The sequence below is a fragment of the Helianthus annuus genome, chromosome 4 (genome assembly GCF_002127325.2).
Source record: "Helianthus annuus cultivar XRQ/B chromosome 4, HanXRQr2.0-SUNRISE, whole genome shotgun sequence".
Classification (NCBI taxonomy): domain Eukaryota; kingdom Viridiplantae; phylum Streptophyta; class Magnoliopsida; order Asterales; family Asteraceae; genus Helianthus; species Helianthus annuus.
In genome coordinates, this window is record NC_035436.2 from 160,047,632 (window position 1) to 160,063,000 (window position 15,369).

The 15,369-nt window shown below is 35.4% G+C and overlaps 4 protein-coding genes across 5 annotated transcripts; 2 read left to right on the forward strand and 2 right to left on the reverse strand.

Annotated features, from left to right (window-relative positions):
* The first annotated feature begins 4,385 nt into the window (after nucleotides 1–4,385).
* Nucleotides 4,386–4,859, forward strand: LOC110933879. Its single transcript, XM_022177082.1, has one exon. It carries the CDS (start codon nucleotides 4,386–4,388, stop codon nucleotides 4,857–4,859), a length of 474 nt encoding a protein of 157 aa, XP_022032774.1.
* Nucleotides 4,860–5,255: 396 nt separating this feature from the next.
* On the forward strand, nucleotides 5,256–10,252 carry LOC110937225 (CBL-interacting serine/threonine-protein kinase 23). 2 transcript variants are annotated; one of them, XM_022179622.2, is made up of 15 exons: nucleotides 5,256–5,955; nucleotides 6,176–6,238; nucleotides 6,789–6,860; nucleotides 6,944–7,051; nucleotides 7,372–7,452; nucleotides 7,585–7,638; nucleotides 7,720–7,845; nucleotides 7,947–8,036; nucleotides 8,367–8,486; nucleotides 8,559–8,684; nucleotides 8,763–8,879; nucleotides 8,968–9,024; nucleotides 9,654–9,728; nucleotides 9,817–9,892; nucleotides 9,973–10,252. In XM_022179622.2, exons 1-15 carry the CDS (start codon nucleotides 5,782–5,784, stop codon nucleotides 10,002–10,004), a joined length of 1,371 nt encoding a protein of 456 aa, XP_022035314.1. In that variant the 5' UTR covers nucleotides 5,256–5,781; the 3' UTR covers nucleotides 10,005–10,252. The 2 variants fall into 2 exon arrangements, with proteins under 2 accessions (XP_022035314.1, XP_022035315.1); XM_022179623.2 differs by having other exon boundaries at nucleotides 9,976–10,252.
* LOC110937226 (transcription termination factor MTEF1, chloroplastic-like) lies at nucleotides 10,214–11,285 on the reverse strand. Its single transcript, XM_022179624.2, has one exon. The coding sequence runs from the start codon at nucleotides 11,204–11,206 to the stop codon at nucleotides 10,295–10,297; it is 912 nt and encodes a 303-aa protein (XP_022035316.1). The 5' UTR covers nucleotides 11,207–11,285; the 3' UTR covers nucleotides 10,214–10,294.
* Nucleotides 11,286–11,616: 331 nt separating this feature from the next.
* LOC110937223 lies at nucleotides 11,617–15,085 on the reverse strand. The gene is made up of 7 exons (XM_022179621.2): nucleotides 14,281–15,085; nucleotides 12,975–13,450; nucleotides 12,792–12,859; nucleotides 12,546–12,620; nucleotides 12,372–12,461; nucleotides 12,114–12,290; nucleotides 11,617–11,996 (listed from the first exon to the last, which is right to left on the reverse strand). The coding sequence occupies exons 1-7, from the start codon at nucleotides 15,000–15,002 to the stop codon at nucleotides 11,946–11,948; spliced, it is 1,659 nt and encodes a 552-aa protein (XP_022035313.1). The 5' UTR covers nucleotides 15,003–15,085; the 3' UTR covers nucleotides 11,617–11,945.
* Nucleotides 15,086–15,369: the final 284 nt, after the last annotated feature.

Consider the following 15,369-nt stretch of genomic DNA (forward strand, 5'->3'; position numbering starts at 1 on the left):
GAAAATCATGCTTTTAAATCATTTTAGGTGCAAAAAGGGCATTATCGTCATTTAAGGACATAATTCAAGAACGTATGCGAAAACTCAGTTTGTAAACTGAATGGACATCCCAAATTATCCCAAATTATGATATTACATCAGTAGGCAATGAGTTTGTTATGAAAAATTATGCTTAAAACCGATCTATGCGCCTAAAGGGCATTTTAGTCAATTTAAAGCACAATATATATATTATATGCAAACTCAATTTATGATCAGGTTTGTAACATCGATATATGTTAAACATGTTAACATATCAGTACCTAAGTTATTTGAATGCTTATTAGTGTCTAAAACCTTACTTTTGCTAAAAAGGACATAACGGTCAAATTACGGCATATTAATGGAACTTGCATAAAATTCAGATTTCTAATACGATTATGTAATATAACCCTATAGGGTTATGCTACATAATAATATGATCCTAACGGAACCTAAAATCAGTAGCAAACTAATCTAGTTCGGTTCATAATCGAAAGTCAACGCATAAGTCAAAATTCGCGACTTTCGGTTGCGAACCGACCCTAAAACTGGAATTGACGAGCCGAACATGTTTACACGTGTTCTAATAATTATTACCAAGTTGTTTAAATGATAAAACATATTTTATAATACTTCTAAACACATATCGCAATTATTTCAAAAACTGCCCCGTTGTTTTTTTTAAAACAATATTACGTTGACTCGTCAATTGACCAAGCAAACGTGATTCTTAGGAGGTGCCCTTTTGAGGGTTAACACCTACCTAATTACAATCACGTAGCCATGTTCGTTGCGAACAATGGCTTGACCTTTTATGGTCTAACTAGAAGTCAAAGCGTTTATCGTAAACGCTTGACTTTTCGGCTTTTTAAGCCAAATAAAAGAATTAGTCATGAAAGGAACACTTATAAGTGGTCCTATGGACTGAAGTAAACTCAAAGGTAGTTCCCAATTGCTTAGGATCCTCCAAGATGAGAAGATAGGAAGAAAGAATGAAGGTGTGAGCTTGAATGAATGAATTCTTAGCCTTTACATAGATTTTGAGAATTTATAGGATCTTGCCAAGTGTTCTAGAGGTTTTATGAGATGATTACATGTGTTATATCATTGTTAAAACCAACTAACAACCCATAGATTCATTAAATGGTTTAGGAGTTTTGTGTGGTGAACAAGTAATGAATAATAACAACAACAACAACAACAACAACAACAATAATAATAATAATAATAATAATAATAATAATAATAATAATAATAATATTATTATTATTATTATTAATATGCCCATCATGACCAATATTAGGCACACTCGGGAGTATAACCGAGCATCACGGAGTTCCCGGTTCGTTTAAAAGGTCTCTCAAAGGTGTAGATTTAGACGTTGACGCTTTTAGTCCTTTTAACGCACAAACTTGTGCGTATTATCATTTAATGGCATCAAAGCCTTAAACAGCCAATATTAGGCATTCCCGTGAGTATTATCAAACATCACGATGCTTCAGGTTCGTTAAAAGGTCACTCAGAGGTAAGAATTAACATGTTGACACTTTTAACCCTTTTTAACGCACAAACAGTGAGTATTATCATTTATCGGCATTAAAGCCCTATATGGCCAATATTATGTATTCCCCATAATACAATTAGATATTATAACGCTCCAGGTTTGTTAAAAGGTCACTCAGATGTATAATTAAACATGTTGACACTTTTATCGCAAACTTTTAATTAATTATGTAAACGGTTCCTTTCGATCAACAAGTGGCTCAATTATAATTATGAATACCGTGTATTGTTATTCAGAGGCTTAGTTTAAGCATGTTAACACTTTCCATATTCAAAGTTTTTTATTTTTCGCAAAATTAGTCCCTAATAGTCAACGTTTGACTTCATTAGGGTTTAGTACACGTGTCAACACATCGTTGGGCATGATTTTTACGAGGTGTTATAGAAGACGATGACAAACTTATCTAGATATGGTTTGCAGACTCTGTTAATGAGGTCCATGAATGCTGCAGGTGCATTGGTGAGTCCGAAGGGCATCACTAGAAACTCATAGTGACCATATATATATATGTGTGTGTGTGTATGTTCGACTCATCATTTCGCCTATCAAACGTGATTTTCAGAAGGTATGATCACTAGAGAATCATACCAACATTATTATGATCACGTAGGAAAGTTCGGATTGAACTTAGACTTGACCAAAATGGTCAGAACTGAAAGTCAAATGGAAAGTCAAACTGTTTGACTTTCAGTTGATTGCTAGCTAAATTAATGAAATTGAACCAGGGAGAACGACTTACTATACTTGAGGACTCCTAAGAACTTCAAGGGGCTGCTCCAAACTCCAGAGGAATATCCAAGTATCGGATTAAGAGTGAATTGAAAGGTGTGAGTTGAATGTGAACCATGATCACCTATTTATACTAATCCAAAATCTCCCAAATCATGACAAGTGTGACTAGGAGCTTTAGGAGTGAGATTAGTGTCATTTTAGGTGTCACAAGGAGGGGAGTTTGAGACAATTTCACGAGATTAGTGGCAACAAGGCATCAGGGAATTGCCAGCTACCATTATGTTGTCTCTACACCTCTTACGGACCGTAAGAAGTGGGTTACGGTCCGTAAGGGGTGGTTTCACCGCCTTACAGGTTTTGAACCCCTTACGGTTCGTAAGGGACCTACAGAAATGGAATTTTGGCATTTTTGCCACTTTAGTCCTTGGACTTTGTTTCTATTTCCTTTTTCGGCATAATTGGTCCCTCCCCTTCCATAAATCGGAAATAAACGGAGAGTTGGGCATGTGTCGCGTTATTATATGATATAAATTTGCCAGGTGTTACACCAACGTCCACATGTCGGCAACCAACGTCCGACCATCATCTACCTCATTTGATCATCATAGAGGGATTGTAACAAAACAAGTTTGTCAATGGTTTCAGATCTGAGTTTACCCCATCGAACTCACCACCTCTCTCTTGATTTTAAAATCCGATGTGTTTGTGTGTACGAGAGATACCCACCTCCAAACCACCGACACCGGAAGTTGCATGTTTAGCCAGAGAAAAGGGTCGGAAAACAAAAGATGCTCGTAAATCTGCAACCGATTTGTGTTCAACGAGTGGAGAGAAGAAAAGGGAAAGACAAGAAGAGACGGGGAGAGAGGGAGAGGGTTAGAGAGTTTTCAGATAGGTGTTGTGTTAAGTATATTATTTTAACGATGGAAGGATGGCAGAAAGAGAAAAAGTAGACGTGTGTGTATATGTTGTGCAAAATAATATTTAAGTACCTTGTGCATCACACTCATTGTACAAGAAACAATGATTTCAGTTTGTTTTTTTTTAAATCAGTCTCACCCTTTATACTATATATAATATATGCATTTAACTGGGTATGGTTGATTGATTGAACTAGTTTCTTTTTTTTTTTTTTGGTAATTTGATTTTCATGTAGTAGCTTATGTTCGTTAATTTTTTCAAAAAGACCGAACACGCGGCTGTGCATGTATGTTTTTCTGTTGACATTCTCATATAAATGTGGTTGAATGGAGTTTATAAAAAAAAATGAAAATTTTTAATTGTAATCCATAGCGAGATCCGATGTCGTATCAGTACCACGACGAACAAAACCGATACTGACATAACAACATCGGTTCTGGTATTGGTGCCAGTGTTGGTGTTTGTTTTTTTTTCAGTCGATGTAAAATGCAACTTTACTTTTTGGATTACATCATACAACATTTGTTTAATTATAGAAATATTTTAAATTTTATCAATGCCACCATCACAACACACGACTACGCCTACTAGTTATAGACATTAATGATCTTTACCCTTCATACGTCACCCACACAAGAAATGTCCTTATCATGCCAGGAGAGTACTACTCTAGCAAGTACAAGATGCAATTGTTATGCTAGTTGCTTCTGGTTTCTTAGTTCGTCCGTAAGACACCACTTGTTGATTGGCATGTCAAACACTTTGGATCTGTACTATTCTCTGGGGGACATTGTTAGAGCCAATGACGAATCAAAATCACTTTTTAATCGATATAAGTCTTTCATATTGTTCGATAAATCATTATCACTCGACTATTATATCCCCCTATATAGCATATAAAAATAAGGAAAAATTACAAGTTTTGTCCTTAATCTATGTAGCTTTTTTCAGGCGGTGTCCTTTTCAACGAATTTTTACAGGTTTTGCCCTTTATAGGGATTTTTGTTACAAGTTACGTCCTTTGAACTTAACCGAGTTAAATTTTTCTGCTAAATCTTATTACACGTGGGCAATTTAGTCTTTTTACTTATTTAAAAGACAAAACTTGTAACTTTTTCTTTAAAAAATATTTCAAAAAAAATTATATATGTCTGCACCTCTTCTCTTTCAACCCCCACCACCTCCTCCACCTCGCAACCCTCACCGCCGCAACCGTCGTCCTCCCACCCGTCGGAACCGCCTCTCTCCCCACTCCATCACCACCACCGACAACGACGGAAGCTTCGGCTTATCCGACTCTGACGTGCTGTCGTCGTCGGCGGCGCATGTGGACTCCGAATGCGGTTCTTCTGGAATCTTCTCGTATAATCATAGCCGAATTGAGTCTTCTTCGGATAAGATTGATCTAGAGAGTGGTGAGTTGGAGATGAAGGTGCATTGTTTAGGAAAAAATGAGAAGCTGTGTCGGATTTGTCACCTGAATTTTGAGATTTACGATGGTGATACGGCGGAGGACGACGGTGGTGGTGAGATTGAGTTGGGGTGTAAGTGTAAGGGGGATCTTGGTGCTGCTCATAAACAATGTGCGGAAACTTGGTTTAAAATCAAGGGGAATCTGTAAGTATTATGTGAATTTCTTATTTTTATTAAGCGGAATTGGAAATGGAAGGATTTTAGTGAATTTATTTAATATGAATTTATTTAGTCTTTTTACTTATTTAAATGACAAAACTTGTAATTTATTCTTTAAAAAATATTTTAAAAAAGACTAAATTACCCATGTGTAATAAGATTTAACAGAAAAATTTAACTGAGTTATACTCAAAAAATGTAACTTATAACAAAATTCCATATAAAAGACAAAACCTGTCAAAATTCGTTGAAAATGACACCATCTGAAAAATAGTATATATAGATATAGGACAAAACTAACCCCGGGTGACAAAGTGTCCCACTAACGTTACATAGGTGTATGGCAATAATAAAAAAATAAAAGAAAGAAAATGTAAATTAAATTGCAGTCGGTTTTAGTAGAATTAAGGAGGTTGTTCTGGGGCAGAACTCATACGAAATCATATTAAATACGCCATCAATTTCATTACATCGTCAACCCCCTTGGTTTCGCGGTCCATTTTTGTTTCTTCCACCATTTTCCCATCTGATTTTCTCTTTTTAATGTCTTGTATTTTCAATTTTCCCCAATTCTAATGATCTTTCAGCCCCCAATCTTTCAAATTATCAAACTTTTTGGTTAATCCGTTCTAGGGTTTCTTTTAAATTTAGGAAAGATGCGTGTAGCAAGATCTCAAGTATGGCAACCTTGTAAAAAGAAAAGATCTTGATTTCAATTCAAAAACCAAAAAAAAACAGATTCTTTTTTGGGAAAATGGATGGTATATGTATATTTACTTTTGATTGGGAATAAAAAAGATTAAAACTTTGTTAAAGATATTGGTGGGATTCAGAGGAATATACTTGTATATTTTTGTATACAAAGATTAATAAGAAAAGGGGTGGTTTGGTTTGGTGATTAGGGTAGAAATATGGCTTCTTCAAGGCCTTCAAGAACAAGGGTTGGAAGATATGAACTCGGAAGGACTCTTGGTGAAGGGACTTTTGCAAAGGTTAAGTTTGCTAGAAATGTTGAAACAGGTGAGAATGTTGCTATCAAGATTCTTGATAAAGAGAAAGTTCTTAAGCATAAGATGATCACTCAGGTATTTGATGTTGACCCTTTTTAATTCTTGAGTTTGTTTGACTTTGTTGAAGGGTAATCTGCAATTTGATTGAATTAAAATCAGGAAGATGATCGGATTGTTATATCATATGTTGTTTAGTGGTTTTACTTATTGTGTTCAGTTTGACCAACCATTGACTCGATGATTTAATTGTTGTGTTTGGAGTTGTTTTTGTAACTTTTTATTTTGGAATTTGCAGATCAAACGAGAGATTTCGACTATGAAACTGATTAGACACCCGAATGTGATTCGTATGTTTGAGGTTAGTTAGTATGTGTTTTAGTTGTACTTGCTTTGTTGTTAAACTTGTATGAAGTGTATTCAACCTTAAATTAGTCTATCGTATTTGCCTGTATTGATTTGTTCGGTTCTTTCATGGGTAAACCCTGAGAATCCACTACCTCCTTTCTTTTCTTCGTAGTCAATTAAATAACGAAATATGAGAATTAAAAGGTTATGAAGATAGTCAATAGGGAGGAATGAAAATTTTCTTTTTATTTTAAGATATGTCAAGATCAGCTTTTGTGGAAATTTCTTAAATATTCTTGCAAGTTGCAACATATGGAAATTAGAATATTGACATTAAAAGGTTATGAATACACATATTTATGAGAAAAAATCATCGTATCTTTATCGATCTAGCAAAATCCCCTTTTTGCAAATTTATCCGAGATAAGTATCTCAATTACTATACTGTTTTATAGTTTCGTGTCATAAATTAGGCTCTTAGCATTAAAACACATTTTTTTAATGTTACGCATGTACGCACTGTGAATCGCGATACACATGTGATGAAAGTCTCTTTATTGTAGGTTATGGCGAGCAAGACAAAAATATACATTGTTTTGGAATTTGTGACCGGTGGTGAACTATTCGACAAAGTTGTAAGTTCATGTTACCTTTACTCTTTTCTATGGCCTTCACAATGGGCTTTTTTACTAATACAAGATTACGACTTATTTTTAAGGCAACTAGAGGCAGACTTAAAGAAGATGAAGCAAGGAAATATTTTCAGCAGCTCATTAATGCAGTTGATTACTGCCATAGTCGGGGTGTTTTCCATAGAGATCTCAAGGTCATATTTGTCAACTTTTTTCCACTTATAAATGGGCCGGGTTGTGCTTTATCCAAAACAGGTCAAACTAGTAAATTAGTGAAAACAAAGACAGGCTGAACGGGTCAAACGGGTTGAAAGTTGTTAAGAGTCTATTTTAATGCACACAATCTTCAAAATTGTTTATTTCTTAAGATTGTTATTGTAATAATATTGTTTTTGTTTAGTTAACGCAATAAATATTTATGAAGAACATTAACAATGGACAAAAAAGTGTTTGTGGGTGCAAGTGGATTAAGCAGGCGCCTTAACGATTAGGGTTCCGTATGATATTTTTGCAGCCTGAAAATTTACTATTGGATCAAAGTGGATGTCTCAAGGTTTCTGATTTTGGCTTGAGTGCACTGCCACAGCAAGTTCGAGTGAGTTTGTTATTTGATTTTTTTTTTAAATATGAAATGTGAAAGTTGTTAATATGTTCTACCGATTCAAATTCTTAGACGTCACAAAATAAAATGGGGAAACTGAACAGTTTCTTGACATTCTTCTTATAGGAAGACGGACTACTACACACGACATGCGGAACACCTAATTATGTTGCTCCCGAGGTAAGTTATACACTTATACGTTTAACCAATTTATGAATCATTTAGTAACTTTTCTTACGGTTTGGTTATTTACTCCACTAGGTAATCAACAACAAGGGTTATGATGGAGCTAAGGCAGATTTATGGTCATGTGGTGTAATTCTTTTCGTTCTTATGGCTGGATATCTTCCTTTTGAAGATGCAAACCTTACGGTCCTATACAAGAAGGTATACTTGTGTTATTCACGTCTTCTTTTTAGTTATGATGAAAACTTGATATTATTTATTTATAGTTTTATTAAAAATTCAAATGAGCTGTTTGCTTGCAGATATTTAAGGCTGACTTCACATGTCCTCCATGGTTCTCCTCAAGTGCAAAGAAGCTAATTAAAAGGATTCTGGATCCTAATCCCGTGACGGTATGTTTTTCTGTATATGCTTTAAACCTTAAAATTTTAAAAAGAGTTAAATGCCATTTCAGTCCCTGTGGTTTTGGCCATTTTGCCAGTTTAGTCCAAAGGTTTCATTTTTCGTCTGTAGGTGAAACCTAGTGGACTAAAATGGCAACGGTGAAACCTTTTTGGACCCACAGGCGAAAAATGAAACCTTTGGACTAAACTGGCAAAATGGCCAAAACCACAGGGACTAAAATGGCATTTAACTCTTTTAAAAATATTGTATGTGCACATTTGCACATATTTGTTTTAGTACATTTGTCACTGATTACGTGAATGTTATATTTGCGACAGCGAATCACAACAGCCGAAGTCGTGGAAAATGAATGGTTTAAGAAAGGATACGTGGCCCCTAAGTTTGAACAAGAGGATGTTAGTCTAGCTGACGTAGATGCTATTTTCAATGAAGCTGGGGTAATTTCTCTCGCCTGTTAATTTACGATTATACCCTTTTGACGATGCTTAATGATTCTTTTTGTCATATAGGATGCTGCAGTTCTTGTTGTGGAGAAACGGGATGAACGGCCCGCACAACCCGTCACTATGAACGCTTTTGAGCTTATTTCTAAATCTCAGGGCCTAAATCTCAGCTCTCTTTTTGAAAAACAGATGGTATGTATATAACCGTTTTCAGTCTTTTTTTTTATCGGTTTTAGATATTTTTAAAGGAATTTGTAAATGAAATGTCAGGGGCTTGTGAATCGTGAAACAAGATTTACGTCAAAGTGTCCTGCCAATGAGATTATTACAAAAATAGAAGAAGCTGCTACACCTTTAGGATTTGATGTCAAGAAAAACAATTACAAGGTGATAAAACATTTTATTTTTTTAGGTTAAAGTTGCTCTCCATTTTCGAAGCTTTAATGTTAAACCGACTGTGTTTTTTGCACTTTAGCTGAAACTTCAAGGCGAAAAGACTGGACGTAAAGGCCACTTGTCTGTTGCAACAGAGGTATATTTTCTTCTAGATCTGTCATGTAATTTATAGAAAATAAAATATGTTCAAAATTACAAGCGGCACTTGAGACCCATTTATTGATAAACTGGTCAAGTAGGGTCATAGTTTGCCTTGAACGGGTCAATGTGTACTCTTAAAAGAATCAGCGAAGATGATAACGGGTTTATTAGGCCAAGCGGGTCAACAGTCACCCAAAGTGTACCCACAATGCATAAAACCTCCTAAATCATTTTATTACAGAGTTAATTTGTCGTTGTACACATTTAGGGGCTGTTTGTTTAGCTCTTAATGGTTCAGACCTCTTATTGGTTCAACACTTAATGGTTCAGGCTGTTTGTTTCGCGAGCAGATATCTGAATGGTTCAGACATTTGCCTTAGAATGGTTAAGCATTATACTGAGTCTGAATGGTTAAGGCCTATGATCTGAATTGGTCAGACATTTGCCTCTGAATGGTAAAGCATTATATTGGCTTTTAATGGTTCAGACCTCTTACTGGTTCAACACTTAATGGTTCAGACCTCTTACAAGTTCAGCACTTAACCAATCAGAAGTTGCCAAACAGTCCCTTAGTGTCTTTTAATGACATGTAAAACATCAATTGTTTCTATTACTGTTTCTCAGATTTTTGAAGTGGCACCTTCGTTGTACATGGTTGAAGTCCGCAAAGCTGGAGGGGATACTTTGGAATTTCACAAGGTAAATTAAATTCACATTATCGTCTGCTTCATATTTACATTCATGGTTTTTGTTTTCGTGACTTTATATCTCGTTCTTGATTACGCAGTTTTACAAGAATCTTTCAACTGGATTGAAAGATATCGTGTGGAGAACTGAAGAAGAAGCAAATGGGAATTTAACTGGTTAGTTTGGAAATTGGAATACAATGTTAAATCAATAACATCTGATTTCTTTTCAATCTGACGTTTTTCTAATCTCGTAGCAGGTGCTCCTGTGCTACCACCCCCTTCGTAATCGGATTTTGGATGGTTAGTGGCAAATCGAACATGTTTCTCTTTTGTTTTCTTGTATAAAAGATTGATCGTTCCCAAATGTGGATCTGTCTTGTTTGATCCCTATGTTATATCGCCATAACTAAAATGTTTAAACCATAAACTCCGCAATGTAATAATACTACATTATAGGTTGTTATAGGTTGTTGTTTACGCTATCAGATTCGACTGTTTGCTCATCAACAACAATGCAATAAAACATTAGCCATATTCTAATACTTACAAAAGAAATGAAAAATTTACAATTTTTTTTTATTTGTTCCTCTGCTTCAACAACTCTGCAAACTCTTCATCAGTTGTTTTGAGTAAAAGTGGTAGAGGAATCTCAGCCCCACATTCAACAGCCTCCAAATGTCTAGGCTTTATCCTTTTCTCCAAACTAAATGCAAAATACTGTGGGAAATCCTTCAATTCATTCATATCCCTTTTCATTTCTTTCTCAAAGTACTCGAATTTCGGCTTAAAATTGTTGTCGAGGCTGAACGTAAACAGCCCGGGACACCTCAAAACCATCTCGATCGCCTCCGGTTTAGAAAACCCTAAACTGATCAAGTAATCCAATTTTGGCATTAATGTGTTCTCCACATTTGACACCAACAACACACAGTCTTGATACGCCAACGCCGCCAAATCCCGAAACCCGAGTCGTTTTAGGTAAAAAAGAGCCGGTCGAAGCTGATTTTCGGCGCTCGAAACAAGTAGTCTCGGACACTTATTGATCACTTTTCTGTAATTGTGATCTGGGACGTTGAGATCACGCGATAGAAAATTGAAAACCGGAATGAGTTCGTTGTCTATGTTGGCGGTGAGGATCTTCGGGCACATGCCGATGATTCTTGGAAGATCTTTTTGTAGAATGCCTTTCGATTGAAGGAAAGTGATGATGTTGTGGATTGAATTGAGAGTGGTTGAATGGATTAATGGATTTAAAGAGAGGGCTTTACCTGAATCAACACCCATAACTTCAAGGCATAAGATCTTTTCTTTGAATTGCAATGATAGTTTTGAGTGGACTGGAGTGTAAAGAGGGTTTTTATGGAGGATGGTTTTGGGTTTCTTGGATAGTTGAGGGGTGTCTGTTGATTGTTGTGCATTTGCTTGCTGTTGTTCTTGAGGAGAATATGAGTGGAATGCTATCACTGCTGCCGCTGCCGCCGCTACCATGGTGGTGGTGGTGGTGTGGATTGGTATTGGGTCATTTGGGTTGCATATATAATTATATATATATATGTATGATTTATCTGGTAGAAAGAGAGGTGAGGTGGATAGTTATGCTGGGATTCCATTGGTGGTTGGATGATTTTATGGATGAGGTTGGTTACTCTCAATCTTTTTGTAGAAAGAACAATTCAACACTCATCATTAACCTAATTACATGTAGGACCCTTGACTTGCAAAATGTTACATCAATGGTCCCTGATAAAGTTTCTAGTGATGGGAATCTGAATTTAACATCAATGGTCCCTGATAAAGTTTCTAGTGATAGGCATCTGAATTTAACATCAATGGTCCCAAATTTTTCATCAATGAGCCCCAATTGCAGGTTGCTTTTAACACTTGGACCAAAAAGAAAATTTCTGAAATCAAAAGCCAACAATTTTATACAATGAATTACAAAATCACTCACATTTATTTCAATTACTAGTCTCACTAAACACCATACAACACTCTCACAGTCAAAAAAAAAAAAAAAGAAAGAAAGCCACAAAAAGTATAATTAACATGTCAGAATCCTCACTTAATACAAGCGAACACTCTGTTTTTTTTTTCTATATCTTCTGCATTTACCATCGTCGTCCACCAAAAACACACCAACGCCGCTAATGGTGTCATTTCCGAAGCTCTGTTTTTTTCCTTTAGATATAAACATGTCTGTGAATTCTCGCGTCTGTTTTTCATTCTGTCATTTTATAGACGAACAAACATCTTGGGATATAAAAGCAGCCCATGCATCCTAACAAAAAACATCATAAAAAACATCATCACGAACCGTAACTTGTCCCACATGAATATAAAAGTCCAAACATCATAAATCATGTAAAAAACATGATCAACAAACATCTTTGAGTACCTGTAAGATTGGAAATGCCTTCTCAGCAACATATTTTTGTGGAATAGTGGCGCCTCTTTGTTGCAATTTGTCAGGGTGCAGGCATAATCGCGCTTTCTGATAAGCTTTTTTAACATTTGTGCTGTCTTTGAGGTTTGTTAAAGGTATCATGATCCAGCCACTACTTGGCCATAGAATCTACATTAAGACAAGATTAAGAGTTTAATATGACTTATAACATATGCATACATTTAAATAGTTAGTTAGTTAGTTACTCACATGATGTAGTGTCGATAGAAGCAATCGGATGTTTTGTTCTTTTCCATCTGACCACAACTTTATATCCTCATCCAGTAATTCCAGTTCCATCTGTATCAATACATATATAAAAAAAGGTTAAAGAGGTAACTATTTTACGCGGTATAAATGATATGTATAAATTTTAAAATTTACCTGTTTAGATGGGCTTGCATCTTTTTCCGGTTCTTGTAAAGGTTCTTCTGTTGTCCATACCTTTTGCTTATCCGGCTGAGATTTAACAGAGCAAAACAAATAAATTATTTTAAATTGTGTAAAAAATAATGAGACATTTGTATATTTTAGCAATAAACGTTCCTTGGTTAAACACATAAATCTGCACGTTTGAGACTCGCAAAAAAAAGAGATTAATTACATCATATGATCTTCTAAAATTATTACCGAAGATGATTCTCTTGATCCATGTCTGCCTATTTGCACTTCAGGGACGTCCTTTACGCCCGCCATTTCTGCAAAACAAACTTAAGATAACCAAATTAATATATACACAAATTCAAATTAATATATATATATATATACAAATTTAAATTAATATATACAAATTCAAATTAATAGTTACATCACCTTCTACTGCAGGACACTCATGTCCATCATCTTCTCTTTCGTTACAGTCCTCTAAATTACGCGCTTTGCACTTTTGTTTAGCCCAAGCAATTGCTTCATCAACGCCATGCGATTCACCAACTTTTTCCTTACTTTTACTAGGATTTATTTCAATTACATAGGAGCTCATAACTTCATCATCATCATCTTCTTCTTCATGGAGTGTGCTTGTTTCATCCTGATTTAATGAGGAAACTATCGATGCCGGAGAGTTGACTTGCAGATCCTCCCTTGACTCCTTGACACTTGCATATGAATTAGGTCTAAAAGTAGTAACTTCAGGGGATGAAACCCTTTGTGAAAAGCTGGAATAACAGCCTTTGAATTTGTGTAGATAGTCACTCTCAAAGGACTCAAAATTACAAGGTGAATCTGCCATTTGTTGTACTTCATGCATCTTCTTTGATGTGTTCCATTTAGATGACACATTTATTGGCCTTCACAAAATTCAATCTTTTATAACGATGTGTATATATACTAAACTAACAGGGATACTAATAAACTTCTACTAAAAACAAGGGGTCCAAATGATAATAATCTTCAACAACAGGAACTGAGGTGCAATTTATAGATATTTAGTGCAAAACAAGTGATTTACCATTTTAAGTTTTTAACCTCCCATCAACCTAGGGCTGTTTAAAAACCTCACGCCCTGTGGCTTCCTAAAAAAAGCTCTTTCGTAAAGGAGTCGAGCCCGAAACAAAGTTGCTCGGCTTATAATTGAAAAAAAAACTATATAAAAAATATTGAAAAAAGCTTTTTTGTAAACGAATTGAGCCCGAAAAAGAGTTGCTCGGCTTATAAAAATATTGGAAAAAAAAAACTATACAAAAATATTGAAAAAAAGCTCTTTTGTAACGTGCCAAGCCCCAAATTAGAATACAGATAATATTAACATATAAAAATATTGGAAAAAAACAAAACTAATACATGATAATATTTTGAATCTCTCAATCTCTAAAAAAAATATTTAGAATAATAAAAACAATACATATCATATGTATATGTTTGATTTTTTTTATCTTTTATATCATCAGTATATGTATAATATCTATTAAAATTAAAAAAAAAAAAATTATCTAGCCGAATCAATGAGTCACGAGAGCTCTTACAAATCGATCTCAAGCTCATCTTTTCAGCTCGATAAAATAAAAAATAAAAATTGAAAAATGAAAGATAGAGCCTACAATCTACATCATCCACCTAATATTTGAATCTCCTTTGTAATCAATACCAAAACAAGTGGCAAAAAGAATTCAATTAATACCTGAGCTTGGCGGCAAAAGAAGAGAAAACGACGTCGTCGCTATCAACCACCGCCGGCCGGAACGGACTCAACTCCTCCGAACTCAAAATCGAGGATGAATTCGACTTGGATTTTGAATTCGAATTCGTCTGCGATATAGATCTCGACCTCGACATCCTTGAATTACCAAATATATCACTGTAAAACTCCTCTTCATTCAACCGTCCTCCTGTTTTACTCTCCGGTATCCTAAACTCCGGCAACGTCCGATCCGTACACCGGTTCGGTTTCCGAAAAATATCTTCAAACACTAGACTCGTAGGCCTCGCAAAGCTTCCGTCACCGGAGAACTGCCGAGCAAGCACACTCCGCGGTGGTCCGCCGAACACATCGTCAAAATCCTCAGGATCTAAGGTTTCGTAACTGTAACCGTAACCGCCGTTGTTCCGGTTTGTGTTCTCCGGCGACCGTCGCGGCGGGAGGTTGTTAGGCTGCTTTGCTGCCGCTGCCGTTGCTCCCATCCGGATCCGCCATGATTCGTCCATATGATCGGAGAATGTGTGTGTGTGAGTGTGTTGGAATGAAATGGTTAGGTTTAGGTGTTGTTGTTGTCTGGAAAGGATGATCGGAGGGACCAAAGGGAATGATTGATGTTTATCATGCTTAGAAACAGTAGTTACATTGCATATCATAAAGATTGCTTTTGCATATGTGTTGTCACTTTTCTTTTTTCCTTTTAACATGAAAGTTGGTTTTCCTTCATGTAAGTTGTTTATTTTGTTCGTGATGGAACATGCTAGGCCACAAAGTTGGTTACAATTTAAAGGGATTAAATAAATAAATGGGTGTATGTTTATAAAAGTCGGTAGTCGGTACTACTATCAAAGTTGTTCCAACAATATCGGTTTGGTTTGATACACTAAAGAACAAAAAAAAAAAAAAAAGATTATATTTGACTTGTTCGATTTTAAACAAAATTTTTATTAAAACATAGATAATAATAATAAGCACGTTCCAAAAGTATATTTGGAATTTTATAAAGTATTATATTATATTATTATAATAACAAAAAAGGCACGCGTTTACTTTTTTTAATAAATATAATATAAT